General features: G+C 36.1%; 4 protein-coding genes across 8 annotated transcripts; 2 read left to right on the forward strand and 2 right to left on the reverse strand.

The window, feature by feature from the left end:
* Positions 1-25: 25 nt before the first annotated feature.
* On the reverse strand, positions 26-4,274 carry mfap1 (microfibril associated protein 1). Its single transcript, XM_039654316.2, has 8 exons — positions 4,058-4,274; positions 3,525-3,741; positions 3,289-3,421; positions 3,008-3,195; positions 1,394-1,663; positions 1,142-1,301; positions 971-1,060; positions 26-451 (listed from the first exon to the last, which is right to left on the reverse strand). Exons 1-8 carry the CDS (start codon positions 4,137-4,139, stop codon positions 272-274), a joined length of 1,320 nt encoding a protein of 439 aa, XP_039510250.1. The 5' UTR covers positions 4,140-4,274; the 3' UTR covers positions 26-271.
* Positions 4,275-4,687: 413 nt separating this feature from the next.
* hddc3 (HD domain containing 3) lies at positions 4,688-6,276 on the reverse strand. Its single transcript, XM_039654317.2, has 5 exons — positions 6,187-6,276; positions 5,959-6,075; positions 5,818-5,873; positions 5,401-5,641; positions 4,688-5,291 (listed from the first exon to the last, which is right to left on the reverse strand). The coding sequence occupies exons 2-5, from the start codon at positions 6,068-6,070 to the stop codon at positions 5,161-5,163; spliced, it is 540 nt and encodes a 179-aa protein (XP_039510251.1). The 5' UTR covers positions 6,071-6,075; positions 6,187-6,276; the 3' UTR covers positions 4,688-5,160.
* Positions 6,277-6,757: 481 nt separating this feature from the next.
* vps33b (VPS33B late endosome and lysosome associated) lies at positions 6,758-14,803 on the forward strand. 3 transcript variants are annotated; one of them, XM_039654312.2, is made up of 24 exons: positions 6,758-6,894; positions 7,125-7,259; positions 7,336-7,416; positions 7,811-7,872; positions 8,276-8,325; positions 8,417-8,484; positions 8,569-8,614; positions 8,696-8,790; positions 9,740-9,844; positions 9,944-10,034; positions 10,143-10,220; positions 10,349-10,422; positions 10,508-10,594; positions 10,714-10,804; positions 11,205-11,279; positions 11,379-11,443; positions 12,603-12,657; positions 12,750-12,796; positions 12,993-13,125; positions 13,230-13,303; positions 13,394-13,495; positions 13,590-13,665; positions 13,930-14,052; positions 14,245-14,803. In XM_039654312.2, exons 2-24 carry the CDS (start codon positions 7,164-7,166, stop codon positions 14,322-14,324), a joined length of 1,854 nt encoding a protein of 617 aa, XP_039510246.2. In that variant the 5' UTR covers positions 6,758-6,894; positions 7,125-7,163; the 3' UTR covers positions 14,325-14,803. The 3 variants fall into 3 exon arrangements, with proteins under 3 accessions (XP_039510246.2, XP_088985315.1, XP_088985303.1); XM_089129189.1 differs by lacking the exon at positions 6,758-6,894 and adding an exon at positions 6,914-6,999; XM_089129177.1 differs by lacking the exon at positions 6,758-6,894 and having other exon boundaries at positions 7,104-7,259.
* Positions 14,804-14,977: 174 nt separating this feature from the next.
* Positions 14,978-22,290, forward strand: prc1b (protein regulator of cytokinesis 1b). 3 transcript variants are annotated; one of them, XM_039654315.2, is made up of 15 exons: positions 14,978-15,137; positions 15,775-15,907; positions 15,987-16,109; positions 16,973-17,206; positions 17,321-17,491; positions 17,569-17,718; positions 17,827-17,974; positions 18,071-18,207; positions 18,279-18,374; positions 19,486-19,632; positions 19,827-19,937; positions 20,471-20,578; positions 20,703-20,882; positions 21,035-21,066; positions 21,807-22,290. In XM_039654315.2, exons 1-14 carry the CDS (start codon positions 15,127-15,129, stop codon positions 21,059-21,061), a joined length of 1,776 nt encoding a protein of 591 aa, XP_039510249.2. In that variant the 5' UTR covers positions 14,978-15,126; the 3' UTR covers positions 21,062-21,066; positions 21,807-22,290. The 3 variants fall into 3 exon arrangements, with proteins under 3 accessions (XP_039510249.2, XP_039510247.2, XP_039510248.2); XM_039654313.2 differs by lacking the exon at positions 21,035-21,066; XM_039654314.2 differs by lacking the exon at positions 21,035-21,066 and having other exon boundaries at positions 20,706-20,882.
* Positions 22,291-23,264: the final 974 nt, after the last annotated feature.

Raw genomic sequence — 23,264 nt, forward strand, 5'->3', positions numbered from 1 at the left:
TTTAAGACTTAAGAAAACCTGGAGATCAGTGTCATAGTAATTTATTACCATAAAACAAAGTACATTTTTTTTTCCATTAGAAACAAAGAAACTAAAGAGTCCGGATTCTGTACACATGAAACATCTAGATGTACAATATAAATGCAATAAAGATTTAATGGATTTATGAGCTTTCTCCAACACTCGCATGTAAAATAAGGGTGATGTGGGTAGGGAGTTTGAAAGAGTCCTTGTTTGAGCTGAATTTGCTCTTCTAGCATAAATAACAGGATTATGTCTTCCTCTTATGCACTGTCGGCCGATCGAACACGTCCCTCACGCCCCCTGCCTTCTGTTTGAAGAACTTGCTGTTCTGAGCGCTCTCCTGAGCCCAGGCAGAATCAAATGAAGTGGTGTCCTGATCCACCAGATGCGTGTATTTGGTGCGTCCAGAACGTCCAAAGTTTTTGACCTACAAAGTATATTGAATAATCAGTTATATTAGTATAAACATGGATGCTAGACTACTAAAGTTATGGTCCCAAAATGTGACAAAGCAGATTTGCTAGAAGGTCCTATATTTAACTGCTAACTACTAAATTGAACAGACATTATCCCACATGATTTAGTCTACTTTAACCACCTCTTTTTTATATATATACAACTGACCACAAACTCGCATTTCAATCTGCCTCCATCCAATCAACAACCAAGGAAATGAACAGTTTTTTCCTTTACGAATATCCTTTTCACTCAGATGTACGTCAGAATACATCAGAAAAGGTTTGCCGCTACTTCGGATCTCATAATCTCACCTCTGATTGGCAGTAGTGCTCATTTCCAAAATCTGATTTTAAGTATTTAACATTGCTACCTTTGGAAAACTAACCCAACACCAAAAATAACTGATCTGAGGAATAAACTATACAGCTTCAGAATTACATTTATTTCTAAACCAGTATTATGGTATATTCAAATACATGGCACTGACCTGCATGACTTTGGGTAAGATTGTTTTGTTGAAATGGTCCTCAAGAGTTGGAGCACTAAAGTCTCTCCTGAAGACATCTTGCTCTTCATCCTGCAGAAAAGATTAAATATATATCAGACTAAACAAAGAATGATGGTAATCTACTAATGATGATCTGTGTATATCACTCACCATGAAGAAAGCTCCTCTGTGATAATACTTCTGCAGAAACTTGTATTTGCCCTTTGATGCTTTGTTGGTGACAACTTTTCCATTTGTGCGCAGTTCTGCTCTGCGCTCTTCCTCGGTAAGATTGTGAAACCTCTCGATTTCTGCTTTCTCTCTCTCCATTCTGTAATTTAAAGAAATGCCATGCCAAATTTTTAATGACTTACTTTCTAAAAATAATGTAATGTTTTTGTTGTGAAAATGATGAGTACTCACGCTTCTCTGCATTCTCTGTCCCTCTTAATACGCTTCAGTTCTCTCACTTTCCAGGCCTCATATTCCTCCTCTTCATTTTCTCCATCTGTGTCCAGGGCATCAAGAGCAGCCAGCGTACGTTTGTTCTCCTCAAACTCTTTCTTGGCCTCTTCCTCGACAATCTTCAGTGTGTAGCGGCGTCTCTCTTCAACTTGTTTTTTGGCTTCGATTTCCAGTTCTTTCTGTTTCTGCTCCTCTGCTTCTCGTTCTGCGACTGTCACCCTGTCCTTCCTGAAATGTCACATTGATGAACAATTTAAGTATCTATCAGTGTTGTGTAAATAATATTATAGCTTTGCTTCATATTTTGAATTTTCAAGGGTCAGCTGTCAACTGTCTAGCCTTATATTAATCTCTAGTGCCTTACATTAATATATAAGGATTATATATATAATGTATGGATTAAGAGCCTTATATTAATCTCACAAGATTAAAATAACATTCACCGGCACTATAAAGCATGTAATGAAACAGCTGCCTGTTTGCTGAATAAACAGACTTAAAAGCCCCAATATTCTTCAAGTGCAAATCGAAGAACGAACTGGTGTGATGTCATTTCAAACAAAATCAGGCAAAAACAAACTTCGTTTGGAGTTCGAAAACACCTTTGTACTACCATCGGTCCGTTGCGATTACGTAATAGATAGGTTGTGCGTGGAGGCTCCGCCTTCTTTCAAGTGAAAATCTTTTCCAGTTAATTTTTCCCTACGATTTGCGAGTGAACAAACTGAATACTTTATAGAAAATGAACGAAACGAAACACTGACACTGTTTAATATTGTAAAGCAATCTAATCTATTGTATAAAGTGCTATACAAATAAACGTGACTTTACTAGAGTGCTAAATTGCAGAGCTTGTGCAAACATTCACATTGCTTTAATCATCTGCTTTTCTTATACACTTTTACATTTTCTTGTGTGTTTATTTTGTTATTGAGAGGAAAGCACGCAGCACATATTTACATATTCACCTAAACGCCGCTCTCAGCAAAATGTCAGTTCCATATCAGTATATTTCTGCTCACGTATTTCGAACTTTGTTTTACCCCTAAACAAAGAACAAAAAAATAACTTTGCTGTGAGTATATTGGGGCACATTGTGCCCTTTTTCGAAATCTTGATTTTGCTTCTGGGGTCTACAAGCATAGGTTTTATGCTTGATTGTTCCAAAAACTTTCACATTATTGCAGCTCCTCTCTTCCCAGTCTGTCAGTAACGCTCCGTCTAGTTCCTGTCTCTATGAAGCCCCACCTTACAATAAGCACAATGTGTCACACCCCTTATCATAACCGTAAATTTCCAGGACTCATCCCCTTTTTATCCGTATGCCTTGGGCATGTATTATTTAAATGAGGATTATTATGATGTACTCGAAAACTCTAGACTAAAATCAAGGCATTTCAGGGAGTACAGAAAGAGAGCTTACTGATTTAATGAATAACTTCTTTTGGAGGTGAAATTGTGCTTTGTAGCTTTGCAGACCTTTTTCAAGCTCAAATGGCAACAATACACATATTGAATAAGTAAAAAAAGGCATTGGTCCTTTTTAACATTCATTTATATTAAGAAACTCACTTGCGAATGAATACCGGTTTCAACCGAGGCTCCGCTTCGTCCTCACTGTCCGTGTATTCCTCATACTCCGACTCTGATTCAGACTCCTCACCGGATTTCCCCTCCTCCTCCACCTCCATGATCTCCATTTCCTCGTTCTTCTTCTCTTGTGCACGTTGACGCATCATAGCTCTCCTCCTCTCAATTTCCTATACAGAAGAAATAACACCACTTATTTGTAAACTCATTTAATGCATATTCAAGTCTTTACTTTCCCTAAATATTTTGTTCAAGTGACCCACTTCATCATCAACTTCCTCCTCCTCTTCATCTTCGCTGCTCTCCTCTCGCTCAGGGTGCCAGGTTCCTTCATCTGAGTCCTCGCTGCTTTGAACAATCAGCTCTGGCTCTGCTATCTGCCTGTGTCTAGCAAGCCTGTGGAAGTCATAAGAGTGCATTTCACATTACCACCAACTGGTCCCCAGTACAAGAATAATATATGAGAATAAATTGTTTTCCACAAATAGATGAGCTATACCTTTCTTCAACGTCTTCAGAGACTCGATTCAAGAGACGTCGAAGACGAGGATCAGATTTTTCCTCCTCTTCAACTTCCATTTCTGCTTCAGCCTCTTTACCTTTCTTAACAAACTGGAAATCCTCCTCTTCTTCATCTGAGGACTCCATTGGGGCATAATCTGGACGCTTACCAGACACATATCGCTTCACCTTCACCTTCTCCATAGAAAGCTCACCTGAAATTAAATAAAAGCAAAACAATGGTGATATTGTCATAAGCGGTGTGTCAAATTATTTAAAAAAAAATGTTATTTGCTTTTCGCTTCATCTTCTCTCAGACATGAGTAACGTTAACATTTAGAGCATGTTCCTGCACTACCATCATGCACAAGGCTACGAAAATAGTCAAAATACGGGACAAGATCCAAACCAGTCTAATACAGTGTTTTTTTGAAGTTTGAGAGGAAAATTTCCATTATAATGATTTCGTACATGACATGCTAATAGCAAAGCGATCAAAGCTAACTGTTTCTCAGTTTCTCCGAGAAATACCTTTTTCATTGCGGATCGGCACAGCTCCTGCCGTCGACTGAATCGGTGGCTGCTTGGAATTTAATGCGTTTGGTCCTGACATTTTGAACAGTTAAAGTGTGTCCCTTTACACTTGAAGAATACACGGTCGATGAAAGTCTGCGTAAAAAATCCTGTTTACAGTTCTTTATCCACTAACATGGACGTCCCGGAAATATGACGGTAACTGGCGGACGCAAAGTTCCCCCACGGAAACACTGATCTTTTTAGTAGTTCCTACCTTCAATCACTTTTTTAACGACGCATTATTGTTTCCCCCATAATTTCCCCTGTCCTATTCTGATAAGTTATCATATACATAATAATAATCAGGTAAAATTGATGCATTTTTTTAAATATAATTTTTATACATATTCATATTGATATTAACTTTTATGTATTCTTTACCGAACAATTACTATGGAAACCAGTTACAATTTACAGCTGGTTTTTATTCTGAAATAATACAGTAATTATATTCTCCTCTTGCTCAAATTAATCTCTCCTTCGAACAGTGTTAGAAGCTTTTAGGACTGTTTAATCATCTTGTTATTATTCTTTTTTAATTAAAATCCGCAGTGGGGGTTTATTCCAAAGGTACTAAGTCCAAACGACTCTTGAACAGTTTTATTGTAGAAACAATAACTGTACATTTATAACAGTAACTGTCTGAAAAAAAAAAACTATATATTTACCTAGATACTTTTTTTGGGAAAAAAAATATGATATTTTATTATTCATATTGATACATTTCTGAAATAATACACAACATTTATCACATTTAACAAAACTTTAATTGAATTGCATAACTGTGCATGCATTGCATCTCCCAATCTTTACATTAAAGGGACAGTTATCTTAAAAAAAATGTAATTCAGTCATCCTTTACCTACCCGGATGTTGTTCTCACTCTGTATAACTTTACTAAGCGGAACACAAAAAGAAATGTCTCCTTTTGTATAGACAAAAATCTCATACAGGTTTGGAGCAACATCTGGGCAGGTAATGGTGACAGAAAGATAATTTTTGCTGAACTGCTCCTTTAGGTTAAAGAGCATTCCATGATCAGTTGCATCAAAAACACATCAGAACTGCACTCCTCTCTCCAAAAACAGCTGCTGCATTTTTTCCTCAAGTGCTGGATTGGTGCCACGAAGCCCTTTTGCCACCTGAGATGCCCATACAAAGTATTCTTGAACCCTTTCTGCCGTCCAACCTGTAAGATACAGATACAAGGCAGCATTTTTACACTAACTGTAAAATTACATGTGGTAAATATACTCATGCGTATGAACATCTCCTGAGCAGCAGTTTCAATATCTCACTTGTGGGAGTGCAACGATTGAGGTCCCGTAAATTATACAACTTGTCAGCTAGTTTAACTAGCTTGGCCTGATGACTGCGATGTGGCGCATGCACCACTTGCAGGCGTTTTCTTTCCTCTTTTGGCAGCGACTTGTCGTCTGTCACCTCCTGGACAATTCTTGCCACTGTGGTTCCAAACACAGACTCCAGCTCTTCAAAAGTTGTGTCAGTGTCCTCTACTGTGTCATGAAGCAATGCTGCCTGTATCACAAGTACACAGTTCAATAAAATCAATGCATTTGCAAAATTCCATTAGCCTCTGTAATAAATCATTGTGTGACTCATGAAACAAACCTCTTGTTATTGCTCTATGGATAATAATATTTATAGATGAAGCACAAACTGTAAGGTCACCCACAAATATTTATTTGACTCACTTGTAAAACTTCGATATCTGTGATTCCACCCTCATTACTTAAAATCCTTGCAACCCCTGTAAAGATAAGAAGAGCACCACATTTCTTTGGAGTGAGACGGATAATTTATAATTTGACGTGAAGTGCTCTAGTTTATAGTACCTATAGGGTGATTGATATATGGTGTGGCATCAGGATCCTTACGGCGCTGATTACGATGTTTCTCTGCAGCGAAGTTGACCGTTTCCAGCAGCAATGCAGCCGACGAACTCATAATTACTTTAAAAAAGAATAAGAGAGTGCACAATCGGATTATTGTGTCTAAAAATAGACTGGCCAGAATATACAGGTAACGTATGTATTAAAACCGCTGACAATGTTACATCACACCTATGATGTTTGTTTATTGACGACTGGTCATATGCTACTGGTGTATTGTGTCCGCAAGTCTAAGATGTCCGTACTGAAACAAGAATCGCAATATTCGCTTCGTGTTTGTTTGAATCAAATCTTTTCAATGAATCAGTTCACCGGTTTGCAATTCCTTGATGATTTGTTTGTATACCGAATATTTGACAGGTGTTTGAAAAAAAAAATTGACATATATTAACATTTAACATGTTATTGTATTACAGTTTTATCAACAATAATTAACTTTTTTTTAAAGCATGCAAAAATATTTTTAGCCAAGTGATAAATGTATCATCGTAAAAATGAAACATAAGTGATGTCATTCCTTAAAACGGCAAACGTGCGTTTAACAACAAGTGTATTGATCATTGTAAAAACAAATTAAGGTTGCAACTTGTAGACTAAATAACAAGAATTATGGCTGCAACTGGACCAGATCGAACGAAAGTACAACAAACATCGTGATTTATTACAAAAACGACGTAAATAGCGATATGTGCTTACATTTATGGTTTTATTGTAAAGTTTCAGCACATGCCACTGCCACACCAAAAGACCACGGGATGGAAAAAAGAATCACTGAATTGGTTTTGCTGTTCGAAAGAATCGATTTGCGGAAATGAATCGGACTTTCACTAAGCGAGCGTCAGATTATAGCAAAACCACTTCCGGGAAAAGGTAGACGAGGTATTATACGAATGCACCGCCTTTTGTATAACTTTACATGCTAATTAAACGAATTTGGATTACTACAAAAATGTTATTATTGTGGCTAACTTGGGATGTGGGGCTGTACGTTCAGATCTGTTTATACTGTGGAAATAAATGACAGTTTGAGCTGCTAGATGGAAATCAGCTTAAAAATTCAGTCTCCACAGATCTAAGTGGCATTAATGTTATGCTGAAATGTTTGACAGGTTTATCCAGATGCGTATAGTGTGGTAGGATCTCTCCATATGGCACAGACAGAGAGGAGAGATGCTCCTGAGCTGCCTGATTTCTCTCTGCTCAAAAGACTAGCCAGAGACCAGCTCATCTTCCTGCTTGAACAGGTGACATGGCCACCACCCACCTTTTCTTTAAATGCAAAGTACTTTTCATTTAATAATTCTATTGTATGTTTCGCAGTTGCCAGGGAAGAAGGATTTATTCATTGATGCAGATTTAATGAGCCCTCTTGATCGAATAGCAAATGTCACAATCTTGAAGGTATGATAACATGTATGAAATTTTAGGTGAAAAATATGGCACTCTGTATTTCTAAACGACTAGCAATTCGTCCCCTTGGAATTATAAGGTTCTATCTGCGTTCTGAGCAGTTTTGAGATATTGAGCTTTTTTGCATTCCATATAGGAAAATGTGTATGGGGAACATGTTTCTTTCAAACATAAAAATAACAGGGACCCTAAATGTACAAAACACATCACATAATGTAAATAAATTGCCACAGAATAAGAAAATGTGAATAACTCAATTTTGACACAAATGTCAGATAGAACCTTATAATAACGAATTTATATCATCTTGAAACATTATTGATATACAAATATGTAGTCACACCCTTATAATTCTAACATGTCTATGCTTGATTTTGCCTTTTAGCAACATGAAGTCGACAAATTGTACAAAGTTGAGCTCAAGCCAATTGTCAGCAGTTCAGACCAGTAAGTAAACTTTAGTTCTTTTTTGTGATCAAAATTTGTATTTTATTTACCATACCAGGAACATATCAGTGTTCACATGAACTACATACAGACAGATGAAAACTGTCCACATATAAAAAAAAAACATGTAGTATGTCTGTCATAATCTCAGTTTATCTAATAAATTATCCTCGTCCAGATTATTTTTGTCCAGCTCTGAATAGTCTTGTCCTTTGTGCCATTGACCATGGTACTTTCTATCAATAAAATGTCTCTAAAATACGATAGCCAAATGAAAGTTGTAGGTATGGATGGTTCTATCTATAGCTTTAAAATAGTCTTTTTGGCAGCACTGCTTGAGTTTTGAGCATAAACTCAACAAGTTTAGGTTATGTGCCTTATAAATATTCAATATTTTTTACAGGCTTTGCTTCCTGATACGTCCTCGAATAAAAACTGTGAAGTGGATTTCAGGTTGGTGTTGCTGTTCGATAGTGATAAATAATCTATTTGATAAAAGCAGGAGGAAGTATAGTTTAATAGTTTGTCTTAACTGTGTTTACAGAGTTAGTCAATTCAGATAAGACGGCTGGAAGATTCAGAAGATATAAGATCATATTTACTCCACAAAAGGTAACTAGCGATCTGAGAATTATGTTAAATTTTGCAAATACTTTATTTTGTTGTCCAATTCTAATGTTATCATAAAATTTACAGTTTTATGCATGTGAGACAGTTTTGGAGGAGCAGGGAGTCTATGGAGGTGGGTTAAGTGTGCTTAATTGTTCTAGTTTTGTTAACGCATCACCTAATACAGACATTAACTATGTTGTTCTTTTAATAGACGTTACAATCGATGAGTGGAATTTCTATATTCTTCCTCTTGATGATGATATCCTGAGTTTAGAGCTGCCTGAATTCTTCAGAGATAACTTTCTGGTAATGCTGTTCTGGATGCTATGCACAAATCATTAGAGCTAAGAAAAGCTTTTGTTTTGTAATATTTTTTGTACCTTTTTTGTAATGTAATTTTTATCTCTTTTGAGATTTCTAGTATGACAAGTATTCTTGATTCTTTAAAAAGACTTTTGCTGATAATTTACTCACTCCCATGTCATCCAAGATGTCCACGTCTTTCTTTCTTCAGTCGAAAAGAAATTAAGGTTTTTGATGAAAACATTCAAGGACTTTCTCCATATAATGCACTTTAATGGGAACTAAACAGTTCAAGGTCCAAATGAGAGTTTCAGTGCAGCTTCAAAGGGCTTTAAACGACACCAGACGATGAATAAGGGTCTTATCTAGGACCCTTCGAGTCATGACTTGAAAAAAGATTTGTTTGAACAGGAGAGTCACAAACGCTCATCACAGAACAGAGCAAGGCGAGCATTTGTGCTTATAAAACTTAAACTTTTTTTTTTTTTTTAAATGACAGCGTCTGGTGTCGTTTAAAGCCCTTTGAAGCTGCACTGAAACTCTCATTTGGACCTTGAAGCGTTTGGTTCCCATTGAAGTCGATTAAATGGAGAAAAATCCTGGAATGTTTTCATCAAAAACCTTAATTTCTTTTCGACTGAAGAAAGAAAGACATGGACATCTTGGAAGACATTGGGGGTGGGTAAATTATCAGCAATTTTTTTTTTTTTTTAAAGTGAACTACTCCTTTAACTTGATATCATTCTTAAAGGCATATTGATTTACGTTGAATTCAAAAATAACACTATTAATTCAAATCAGCATCATATTTTGTAACATTATAAGTGTCCTCACTGTCACTTAGTATTAATAAAAGTATTCATTTCTTTAAAAATAATAATTATTAACCCACACTTTTGACCAGTAGTCTAATTTTTGATGAGTGATAATTGAAATGTATGTGATTTGTCAGGAAGGAGACCAGCGCTGGGTGACCACTGGAGGAAGTGCTCTAAATCTTTTACAGTCTGTCTATGGTTCCTTCTCAAAGATTTATGGTATTGGTAGATGTGCCAAGGTGAGGATTTGCGACAAAACCCTTAACCTCAAAGATTAAGAGATTTTGGTGGATGAAAATCAAGGTAGTCTTTCGTTTTATATGTCTCTTGTTATGTAGATGGTGTATGAATCCTGGAGGGAGCTAATGGAGGAGGGGGAACAGAGAACAAGGCAACCTGAATTCGCTAAAGTCTTTCTTATTGACAGAGGTCAGTTATTTAAAATGAAAATAAATGTACCTTTTGATGTATTCTTGTAGTTATTTAAAAACTTGAAAATAAAGCTTATATCCTGATCACTGGATTGTACTGTTTTAGATGTGGACTTTGTTACTCCTCTCTGCTCTCAAGTTGTTTATGAGGGATTAGTAGATGACATTTTCAGAATAAAATGTGGTAAGTAACCATTGTTTTTATTACAGAGTCTTTGTGTCTTAATAATAAGAAATTTTTCAAAACATGTTTAATGAAAACATCACCAGCTGAACAGCTAGTTCTGACATTTTTTTTTATTTTGTTACCAGGTAGTGTGGAGTTTGGGCCTGATGTCACTTCCTCTGACAAGAGTATAAAAGTGATGCTTAACTCTCAAGATAAAGTAAGAGTGATATAGGCTTTATTTAATTGAAAGTGGTTAGAAACTGCTATTTTAAACAATGACCCTGCTTGTTTTAATTCATCAGGTGTTCAATGAAATAAGGAACGAGCATTTCTCTAATGTGTTTGGCTTTTTAAGTCAGAAGGCCAAAAATCTTCAAACAGCATATGATGTAAGTGTCCACTGCAGATGGCTTGTGTTTCAAAGCGCATTTGTGTAAAGACAACGGGATACATTTGAGCATATTCTAAGTGTGTAGATTATCAAAAAATGTGTGTGAATTGGTAACAGAAACGGCGTGGGATGGACATCCAGCAGATGAAGGCGTTTGTTGCAGATGAACTGAAAGGACTGAAACAGGAACATCGTCTTCTCAGTCTTCGTAAGTTTTGTATACACTATTGTATAAGTTACACTATTGTAAGCTAAGTTTGGGCTCAATGAGATTTTTTTTTAGAAAATAATGTTTAATATTTATTTCAGCAAGGATGCATTAAATTGACTGAAAGTAGCAGTAAAGTTACAAAAGATTTCTATTTCAAATGCTGTTCTTTTGAACGGCCTATTCATCAAAGAATCCTGGAAACAATTTACACAGTTTTCTGAAGGATCATGTGACACTGAAAACTGAGTTTTTTTTTTTTTTTCCTGCATTTTTTTAATCAAAGTTAAATATTTTCTCTGGTCTCTTTAATAGAGCAAATCTTGTTAGTTAGTAGCATTGCTTGAAAACAGTTTCTTAGCAATAAATAAAAGAACGTGCTTTCATGTTCTTCCACTAGATATCGGTGCTAGTGAATCGATGATGAAGAAGAAAACAAAACAAGACTTCCAGGAATTGTTGAAGACAGAACATTGTAAGTTGTCTTGATAAATGTGAGCTCATCAAATACATAGAAATCTACATAGAAATCTACACCATCACACTGTAACCTCACCCATTTCCATATATCCAGCTTTACTTGAAGGTTTTGAGATCCGTGAATGCATCACCTGCATTGAAGAACATATCAACAGACAGGTATAAAAATAAAGATTTATTTAATAAAGACACGGGCAGGGCTTGACATTAACACCCGCCAACCCTCCAAATGAGGATGGATATTTCAGCAGTGTCGTTTAATGTAGTCACTTCTATTAGCCACTTTGGCGGGTTTTTACTTTATATATAATATACAAATTTTTCAATTGTCTTTTAAAAAGGCATCTGAAATAAAAAAAAAAACGTAGTGTTGACAAAAATATATATTTTTCAATAAATATCAATACTGAAAAACTCATTTTCTGCCGAATAGATACACAATAGCAGTTGTGCTTTCTCACTCTCTCATCTCTCAGACAGCCAGTTACAAACAAACCCGTCTCCGTTCACTCCCTTCGATCACTTGATTAATTTGCTCCGGATGAATGTTGTTGCCCGCACAGGGCTTGAATGACGGTGGGCGATTGCACGTACTGTGTTTTCACAACGTAATTTGTTCTCACACCCAAAGTGTGCGCACATAAACCTGCCTCTCAGTATTGAGTTAGTATTCGCTGCTTATTGCTCTTTAACAGTCAACTACACACAACATAATGTTAACATATGTGGCGAGTATTCACACATGTTTTAAGTGAGAGTAAACAGTCGAGAATTAAAATGCATTTGTAACAGTATAATAGATGTGTGTGTCAGATCTTAAAGTGACAGCAGCCTAACAAACCTGCTGGCACATTATGAGATAATATTAAAAATATCTATGGCAGTTTTGCCCATGTTATTGATGTCAATAGTATAACCATTAGCCACAGTGGCTGGTGTGGCAAAAATTCTGTTAAATATCATCACTGCGTAAGAGACACTCAGACTCAAATTAATAAAAGAGAAGTATTTGTTCTTATAAGAATAGGTTCAGTCTACTACACAGAAGTTACGCTGTGCACGAGAGTCAGAGTTACGCTGTCCCTACGGTCAGAGTTCCTGTCCCATATGTTCCTGAAACGTCACGCACAAGCACGTGCACACATATATTTTTGCACATTGAATAGGTTCTCTCTCTTATGATATCTGTTAGGGATCAATGACTATTAACATTTCTACAACACTGGCGAGCAAAAAAGTTAATGTCAAGCCCTGGTATAATAACACTACAATATTATTGATGCTTGATTTAAGGAATGAAAAAAACTCTGTTCATTAGGTGTCAATGATTGAAAGCCTTAGACTCCTTTGCCTGTTGTCCATCACAGAAAATGGTGAGACTGATTTACTCTTGTATGCAAGTTTTATGGCTCAAGTTGTTTATTCCAACAATTTCATTTAAATATTGCATTTAATTGTCCAACAGGCCTTCTGTCCAAAGACTATCGATCACTTAAAGCTCAGTACCTTCAGGTATGTTATGAATTTAAATTGTACATTTGCGAACACTTCATTTACATAACCCTTTATAAAGCCATATTTTTACTTATTAGAATGTGTTCTGTGTAATCTTAGTAAGAATGTGTAAGAAGTGAATCATATGAGATTACTGAAGATGTTTTTAAGATTGTGGTTTATTTTTTGTTACTCTGTGTTGTCTCTTGTTCAGAGTTATGGTATAGAGCACCTGCTGACGTTTGCAAACCTGAAGCAACTGGGTCTACTGGAAGAACAGCAAGCTGGAGAAACACTGACAGTCATGGAGAGTAAAGTAGGGAAACTTGTCAATGACAGGACTGCAGGTGAGAATCTTGACCACCCTCGCTCTCACATTTATTACACTGACTATAACGTGCACATATTGTACATCCACTGGATAGTTACTTAGTACATGTTTTCTATCCAGGGAAGCTGACCGATGCTTTCTCCTCACTGGCTAAGAAGAGCAATTTTCGAGCTCTAAGTAAAAAACTGACTCTGGTTAGCAAATATGTCCAGTTTTTTAATTACTAAAAAGAACACAAAAAAGCATGTATAAAATTATCATAATCATCTGATCTACGTGTACAGGTACCAAAGTCTGGGGAGGAATATGATCTTCGCGTTCCACGAGACATGGCATATATTTTTAGTGGTGCTTATATTCCTCTGAGCTGCAAACTTATCGAACAGGTTAGCTTTCCAAAAAGGCGTTGACTGGTTAGCCATTATTTTTTTCTTTCTTGCTGAACAACTTGTGCTTGCTTCTGGACTGTGCTCCTCACAGGTGTTGGAGAGAGATGGTTGGACTGGTCTAGAGGAGGTCTCCCGTATGCTAAATGGACAGGAGTTTGCTGTAACAGGTTTGTATAAAGTTTTAAGAGTCAAAGGCCCACCTATTTAAGCTGATTTGTATATCTAGTCAAATATGTCAGTTTAATTTTTATCTTTTTTTTTTACATTTTAATTAAGATTATTTTAATATAACTGAATATAAATAATCCTAAGACTTATTGGGAATGTGTGTGATAAAATGATTTGATTAGAAGTAATTTATTTTTTTTCTTAGAAATTGATGCTCCTATCAAGCCTGCTTTTTACCCCTCTTTTCCCCATTTTTGTTTCAGGTGGCAGTAGTAGTTCGGAAGCCAGGACCAAAAGTGACGCTCAACGGATCGTTCTAGTGATGTTCCTTGGTGGCTGCACCTTCTCTGAGATCTCTGCACTCCGGTTCCTTGGCAAGGAAAGAGGTGAAATATAATATTCCAGAATGTATTTTTTGTTGTCTTTTTATAGTTACTTAATTGTAAGTAATATTATATATGTTAATATATTAGTATACCTATATTTTATTAGTATTATTCATGTATTATATGTGCATAAATATATTAGTAGGTTAACAAATTAAATATTTGATTAACATAAAATTGTCCATTTGAAAGGTTGCAGATTCATAGTGCTCACTACAGCCATCACGAACAGTGCGCGGCTTCTGGAAGCATTACTGGATAACCACCCTTGAGTCTGAAACAACATTCCACAAGATGACACTTTATAACTGATCCTAGGACAGCAAAAAGGACAAAATGTGTACTAATCATCATGGTCATTTATATCTCCCAAAAACAAATGGATTGTTTGAGGGGATGACAATAAAATGTTTTCTGGTATAGTTCACCCAAAAAGGAAAACTGTCATGTTCCAATCCTGGATGACTTCCCTTTTTTGCAGAACATTTATAGAAGATATTTTGACCATTGGTCATAACTAAAATGCTTCGGTTACCATTGACTCTCATTCTATGGACAAAAAAACAGTGAGACATTTCTCAAAATTCTTTTATGTTTTACAGAAAAAAGTGAATAAATTATGATAGGCAGGTATCTGAATTTATGAATGGAGAAGTGGCAAACATAGTTAAAAACTTTGTTCAGAGTGTGCCAAGAACTGTAATAACTGATTTAAGACTGAATACAATAAACAGTTTCTGGTGTCAGGTGAATCTTTTATTTCCAGTTAACTATTATTGAGTACACAGTGAAGTGGCACTGTTTAGCTGTGTATTTTGAAGTAAAAAAAATCAGGAGTGGTCATTTTGAAAATGTTTCTGAGGTCATGGTGGAACAATCCGCGTCTGTTGTGTGACACATGTTCACGCATGCGCAGGTATGTCTAACCAGCCAATCAGACAAGCGGCGCTATTTAGATGCATATTTTTGAATCAGAAACGGTTACGCGCTCGCGTGTGAGGAGGTCTGCAGAGTCAAACATTCCTTTTTAAAATACAAATAAACAAGCGGAAAGCCTCGTATTGGGGTTCTAGGATGAGGAAGAGGTGAGCATGTTTACTGATTATTTGTTTACTGACGTTATTATTTTATGGTGGTTTTCTACGAATACCCAGACAGATAAACATGTGTGTATCTTAGTTGGATCAATATGAAGTTTGAGCAGTTTACGTCAGTTAAGCTAACTTAGATAGTTTTGAATATGACATTGGCATTGCATGTTAATCAAAACACGCGATCAAAATGGCATTTGACACCTGAGATGAACGCGGTAATGTTAACGCTATTGCATTGACACGACAGCTGGTGTTTTAGCACATTTTGACCAAGTTAGCTCGCATGGGTGGGTCTCTATTTATAAACGATGATGCCTTTAGCAAACATTTGCTATATAACGTTATAATGCTCAGCAGTGCTGTAGTACATGTGCATTAGAATGAATATGTGACAGTAACGTTATATGACAACGTTTTAATAACATCTTGTAATCACCTGAAATTACAAAACAGTCATTCTCTGACAAAATGAAAGATTTGTGGAGTATGTACGTTAATAATGTAACGTTAACGTTAACTTCTGTTACTGAATGCTTTTAATGAATTTTATCACTCGTGGATCAAAGTATATAAATACATTATTGATAAACATCCATTCTATGCATGCTCTTTCTCTCCATGATTTTAGTGAGGTGATTGCTGCAGAATCAGTGGCATGTCTGAATAAAGCTCTCTGCCATCTGAAGGATATATGGGAGGAAATTGGCATCCCCGAGGATCAGCGTTTAGAAAGAACAAATGTGGTTAAGAATCATATCAAAGTGAGTGTTGAGTGTATTTGTGCAACATGGATCCTGTGAAATATGTTTGATTGATAAACTAACAAAACATGTACTCTAGGGTCTTCTGGACATGATGATTGCAGAGGAAGAGAGTCTGCGTAAACGTCTGATGACCAGTATTGACATGTGTCACAAAGAGCTGAGTAAATTGTGCTCGGAACTGCAGCTTCCCCCATTTCAGGCAAGTATTTAACATGGATATAATCTTTAGATATCCCCAATCCTCAATGATCTCATGAAAATGCTTCTACGTAGATGTCCAATATCAACCTACAGTAGATGTTGTAGTTATTATAACATCTACAAAGACAGAATCCATGCTTTCAATATGGAACTACCGGATGTCAAAGCTAGGCAGACTTTCTTCTAGAATATTATAAACCGCGACCTAAACAACACACACTCTTTTTGCTATGTAGAAAGACTGACAAACCTCTCAAGCCAGATTGCCAGTGAAATTCTCTCAGACAGCAAGTGCAGTGAGTTTGCATCTTCCTTCTTTGAGAAAATCAATAATATCAGAAAAGGTGGTCAGCGCATCCTTGAGTTCCACAGGGGTCAGATAGATCAGACCACAGCCGGAAAAAGTAGTTACTATGTCTGATTTTGAAGAATTCGTACAGCAGTTTAAAACATCAACCTGCGCCCTTGACACACTTCCCACATCTTTTTTCAACTGTTTAGAAGCAGATCTCCTAGAAGTGGTAAATGCCTCACTCCTCTCTGGGAGTTTTCCAAACTCCAAATCTTCCTTTCATAGGCAATAGCAATGATGCTGAAAATGTATATATATAAATAACCATTTATCGTAAATAATAATAATAATAATTCAAATTATTATTGTTTTTACTGTATTTTTGATCAAATTAATGTTCACGAAGGCTGCGTTTATGATGCCAAACTTTTGTGTGGTAATGTAGATGACTTTATAGCTAATAGACATTGACTGAAAGCCACAAAACAATGTTTTGATTTTATGGGGCATCTACAAAAAGGAGTAACAGAAATGTGTTAAACTTTTTTTGTGGTTTCTAATCATTTTAGGAGGATAGGAGTAGCACTGTGCTCCAACAGGAAAAAGACCTCCGGACCCGTGTTGAAGTGATGTTAAAAGAGAAAAATCAGAGAATGCAGGCGCTCAAAGCCTTAACCGAACAGGATCAGGATCTCTGTGACCTTCTCTGCTCACAGCCGTTTTCTATCTCTGACAGTGCAGTTCCTTCTCTGGAACAGCTGGAGAATTTCCGTCAGCACATCTCCTGTCTCACTGCTGAGAAAGTATAACAATAAGTCTTTGTTTTAAACACAATTTATTTAGAAATTCATGGTGATTTATGAAAGTTGTGTTCAGTTTGATGCATGTTTTTTTTATTTTTTTTTTTATCTTTCAAGGTGCAAAGACATAAGGAATTTATCACATTGAAGAAGAAGATAATACTTTGCATGGATGATCTGGATCTGTTGCCTGAAACAAGTTTTGAAAAGGATGTTGTATGTGAAGATGAGGAGAGTTTTTGCCTGTCTAAAGAAAACATCGATTCACTCAAAGTCCTACTTCACCAGGTACAATATAAACTCAGTCTGACAAACTATAAACTGAAGCCATAACAATTGTATAATACATTATTCTGATATTTTAGTTGGAGAGCAGAAAGGCTGAGAATGAACTTGTCTGTGGCTCTTATCGGGAGAAGATCCAGGAACTGTGGGAAAGGCTGCAGATTCCACAGGAAGAGCGTGATGCATTTTCTGAACACATGACCCTGTCAAAGAAAACGAATATGGAAGCTGTTAGTAACCTTTTGAATTTCGCGATTATTATTATGCTGCATTAATTAAGGCTATTAAATTGCTAACCATTGCACTGAACACAAAAGTTTTTACATTTTTATGTCCAGTTACTAGCAGAGGTTCAACGTCTTGAAGAACTGAAGCTCAAAAATATGCAAAATGTTACTGAGGCCATTCGAAAGGAGATTGCTGTGCTCTGGGATAAGTGCTTTTATAGTGCTGACCAGCGGCAAGCGTTTGTGCCTTATTATGTTGGTGAGTTGTAATTTTCACAATTACACCGTTGACTGTTCGAAATCTGCCAGTCTTTTTCTAAAAATACAAAGATTTAAGGGATGCCTCTTCTCTCAGATGATTTTAGTGAGGAACTCCTGAGCTTACATGATGAAGAAAATGTGCGATTAAAACAGTATTACGAGGATCATAAAGAACTCTTTGAAGGTGTTCACAAATGGGATGAGAACTGGAGACTTTTCTTAGAGCTTGAAGTAAGTTAAACTGGCTGAAAATCTTTGTCAACTGTTTTTTGCATTAACTAACACCGCACATTTTGTAATAGGAAAAGGCCAAAGATCCATCCAGATTCACCAACAGAGGAGGAAACCTTCTAAAGGAGGAGAAACAACGGGCAGATCTGGTCAAAGGTCTCCCCAAGGTAATTCACCTTTGGCTAAGCCACGCCCTAGAATGTAGATTGACCAATCACAGCGCAGCCAAGAACGAGCTCCCACAGAGGTCGGACACTTTTTGACAGCGCTCCATTAACTTTCAACACAGGCGTCTCATATTTTTGGTCTCGGCAGGCTATTACCGTCGTAGTTTTATCCAAAATATGGTTAAACGTTGTGCCTCGGGCATTTGTAAGACAGATACGTGTTTCCCAGAGAGGTTGGGAGGGGGGTGTCCGTTTTTTCCCTTCCCAAAACCGAAGTAAAATCCTGACAAGTGTCGTCTTTGGATTAACGTTGAACTGTGTGGACGTCCTCAGTCAGCTAAACCCCGCAAAGATCAACAAGCACATCTTTTTTTACTTCTAACCTTACTGTGAGTGTGAAGTTATATTAGTTAGACCATTTTATAATGTTTTAGGTTATGATTTTGGTTCTCATACCGTTTGTTTATAGACTAGCACACGCTGCTAATAAATACAACGTTATGCTCGTCTAGTCCGTTTGTTTTGTAATAACGATTATAGAAGAGAATAGAGACCTACCCAGCTTGCATGAACGGTGTTGCTCCCTGATATTGTTAGTCCCAGCCTCCGTCTCGATTAGTAGAGAATGCGGTGGTTCATTTTTTTGACTGTGACCGGTAACGTAATGCTTTTGCCTCTATTTTGGATGCCTTGTTGTTTCTTGCGTTTCACCCGTATGTCTTGAATATAGCATTCGAATGCATATTGCAGCCCCTTTTGCCTACTTCTATCGGACACTTTATTTGCTGCCTGCTTTATAAAAGTTTGATAACATTTCAGCAGGAAGAGCTGTCACAGCATAAGCCATGCAGAGCGCAGATGAAGTTTGACGGATGTAGCAACAGTAACTAAGGGGGGCGGGGCTTAGCCAAAGGTGAATTATATACATGCGCTACTTTTCAAAAGTCTGGGGTCAGTAAGACTTTTTTTTTTAAGAATTTAATTGTTTTATTCAGCAAGGATGCATTACATGTTATGTTTTACTTTGTAACAAAGACTTCTGTTACAATTAAATGCTGTTCTTTTAAGCTTTCTTTTCAAAAAGCTTAGTAACTGAGTATCTCTTATTTAGCTTGAGAAGAAACTGAAGGCTGAGATTGAACAGTGGGAACATGAGCAGAACAGAGAGTTCCTGGTGAATGGTCAGAAGTTCATGCAGTTTGTTACTGATCAATGGGAATCGTACCGGCAGGAGAAGGAGCGGGAGAAGCAGGAGCGGGTATGTACTTCACATATATATCACATATATATCATGCTCTAGGCTTGAGCTGTGAATCTGCATGATCAACCAAATCTACAGAGTGGTTTGTATTTGTGAATTAATACATTACTATGGAATGACTGGGTTAAACTTAAAACCCATGAGAGAGAGATATTTAGCTGGATTTTAGTAATACAAGAACTGTCTTGCAGCAACTAAAGAAGAGTAAGCAGACAGAGGAAGACATGGTCTATGGCACTGTGGTCCGGTCACCAACTAAACGAAGATTTCTGGGCAGCACAACACCTTGCAAAGCTCGAAAGGCAAGTACAATGGGAAAATATTTTTCATGATGGAAACAGCATATTTAAAGTCCATGTGAAACCTAGTTCACAGTCCACTTAATGAAAAAAAAAAAGCATTAGAAAGCGTACTGAAAATTAACACTAAAAAGTAATGTTCCCATTACACAACACACCGTGATGCACATTAGAGCCCTGCACGGGCCTCAAATCTAGGCCCTAGCCCGGCCCTGGCCCGAGACGTCCAGGCCCTAGCCCGGCCCGTGTCCGACAGCTCATCAGAATGATCAGCCCGAGTCCGACCCGAGCCCGTTATTTAAAAAATAAAAATAAATAAAAAAAAACCTTACACAGCCTGCCCTGTTGCAGCAGTCATTTAAACAGATATGTTTTGTCCTCAATGGCAAAGTAGTTACCGTTTAGATTATTTTCATTTCTTTATAAAGGTAATTAAGACAAATGTTTCTTTTTATTTATTTTTTCATGATGACCAAGCACCCGACAGCGAGTTAAACATGCACATTTGCAGTATTAACTCTTTGACTTTTCCTCAGTTAAATGCAACCTCCAGTACTGGCACTTCTAACAGCACTATCCGATCTGTCTTTGGTGGTACCGTCTGTAATTCTCCTATATCACGCCCTCCGATATCTGGTAGCAAGGTCAGTGCATGGCTATGACAAAACCATTGTTCTCAAGCTTTTAATTAACTAATTTTCCCAATCATTTACTGATTAACTTGGGTAATGTTACATTTCCTCTTTCCTTATATGTCTTTTTTCCAAGCAGGGTAATGCGGTGAGGACTCCAGGCAAAAGCAAACCTCCTCATCAAGGTTTGCTAGAACGCAATAAGGAAAACATCTGTCATCTACCTGGCGGTGGGGCTGGGCTGATGAAGGTGCCATCTAGTCCACAGCGTAACTTCAGCATTAACTCTGTTGCAAGCACCTATTCAGAATTTCAGGTAAACTCTTTATCTAGTTCATCAGTAACTCACAGTCTGGTCAAAGAGAGCAAGAGCTCGAACTTAAATGTGTTTTAAATTGTATAAATTCCTATATAAATATTGGTATTACTGGCACAATGTTTTACTAATAATAAAACTTGTTTCTAAAGGAAGTTATCAAGGCTGAATCCATATAATCAAGGTTTGTTTGAGATGATGTTTTTCCAGACAACCTAAATTTGGCTACTGCATGGTTTAAACAATGCACCAATTAAACAACATTTTATTGGCTAACACTAATACAAATAGCACCTCTTTAAGGGATAATAAGCATTCAGATTATTGAAAAATAAACTCTGACAGGGTGATAGGGACTCTTACAGTCTTGTAATGACTTGCTAACTAACTACAATGTTAACTGAATATTTACCAAATTGTATCTTTTATACAATATTGTCAAATTGTATTTATTAGATTTACATTGCCTATGATGTTTGTAATGTTTTAATTTGCTGTGGGACATGCTTTATATGTTAAATGGCCGATTAATTATTTTGTAGCCTGAGATATATCATAGGACGGCATTGTGTGATTAAAAACAAAATCAATTAGTAAATAAAATAAAAACAACAATGAATGCTTTTGCCTCTACCGTGGTGGATGTATAAATCTCTGATTAGTTTGCTCTTTTACATCCTCTTGTCCTCTCTTTGAACTGGACTGTGTTTTCTCCTAATCCACACTTCTAACCAAGAGCTTTATTTTACAAATCAGTTTAATGCCTTTCTGCCATTATCTGTCGCTCTGTTTGTTACAGTATATGACCGTTTTCATATTGTTTTCTAGCTGTAAATATAATCAGTATATGACCACTGTTCAAATCAATATTCAGAACATATTAACCAGTTTAAAATCTCTTAATGTGTAATTTTCTTGTCACAGCGAGACCTCTCCAAGTCATCTAAATCAAAACACGTGCCTGAAATCCTGAACTCAACCATCATTCAACTTTAACTCTACTGTATGTAACACTTGCTTTTAGGACTGGAATCTTTACATGATGCTTGTGGGTTCTTGTTATGTTTAGCTATAGCTATGCATTTTATATGTAAATGAAGGTAATATATATTTAAAAGTTTTTGAGGGATTCTACATGCATGTTCACTTTAACACTAGAACAAGCCCTGCTTTATTTGTACTTGTACTTTTAACAAATGAATGTACATTTTAATGTTACAACTGGTCCGCTGTCTCAAACCAATTAAGACAAAAAATGACATACTTTATAGTTCTTTTTCAGTATTAGCTACTTTTTCAAAATCACAGTTTTTATGCTTTTGAATGTTTTGCACAATGTAAAAAAATTCTTTATTGCATTTTTTTATAGTATTGCACAATTTACTACATAAAGATTCACATTTGAATATTCTATGAATCCTGTCATTTTATTCAAACTATTCCTTATGTTCACAATATCTAAGATTATTTAATCTTAAATTGTTGTTTTATTCCAAACAAGTTGTACATTACATGCAGTTGTACATTCACCTCCAGTTGTACATTAGCTATTTGTTAGCAAATTACATTTAAAAAACAAACAAATTCATAATAATAAAGTCCTTTTTCAAAAAGTTATTGCTATGACTTTTATATGTGTATTTTTCTTTTTGGAAGTGTGGTAACTCAAAATATGCTAAAGAATTGAAGAGCAGTCCTTTGAACTTTTTTTATTTGTTAACCTTTGTGCGTATATTTATATACAAATATATATAAGTGTATGTAAACCTATAGAGACCCCAACTCTGTATTTCTAATACACTGTAAAAATGAATATGACTGAATCTGTTTAATCTAATCAATAAAATTGAGGCAACAGATTAAAATCAACATTATTAATTTAATTTAACTAATTAGAATTGAGTAATAATTAACTAAATGAATTACTTTAAAGTTAACCATTTAAAATGAGTAGAATTTACACATTATTTTAAACAAAAATATCGTAAAAACAGACACGTTAAAAAATAAATAAAAACCTTATTTTTTTATTGCCATCATTGAAGACACCTGATAACAAGCAGAGTCACTGAAGGAGAAAACCGTAAATCAGTGTGTGTTTTAGTTTAGTAAGTTAAATCATTAACTTTCGATGTTGTTTGCCTGTTATATGTGAATTATAACAGCCAGATGAACAAATAGATAAGGTGATCTGATGGTGTTGGTTGTGTTTTAACATAATCATTATTTCAGTAATTCATTTGGTTAATTTTTACTCAAATCTAATTTTTAATTAATAATATTGATTGTAATCTGTTTCCTCATTTTTATTGATTAGATTTAACATTCTGTCATACTAATTTCTACAGTGTATGTGAAATATGTGGGTAAATTATGGACTCT

This window comes from Pimephales promelas, chromosome 1 (assembly GCF_988280905.1).
Source record: "Pimephales promelas chromosome 1, fPimPro1.hap1.1, whole genome shotgun sequence".
Classification (NCBI taxonomy): Eukaryota; Metazoa; Chordata; class Actinopteri; order Cypriniformes; family Leuciscidae; genus Pimephales; species Pimephales promelas.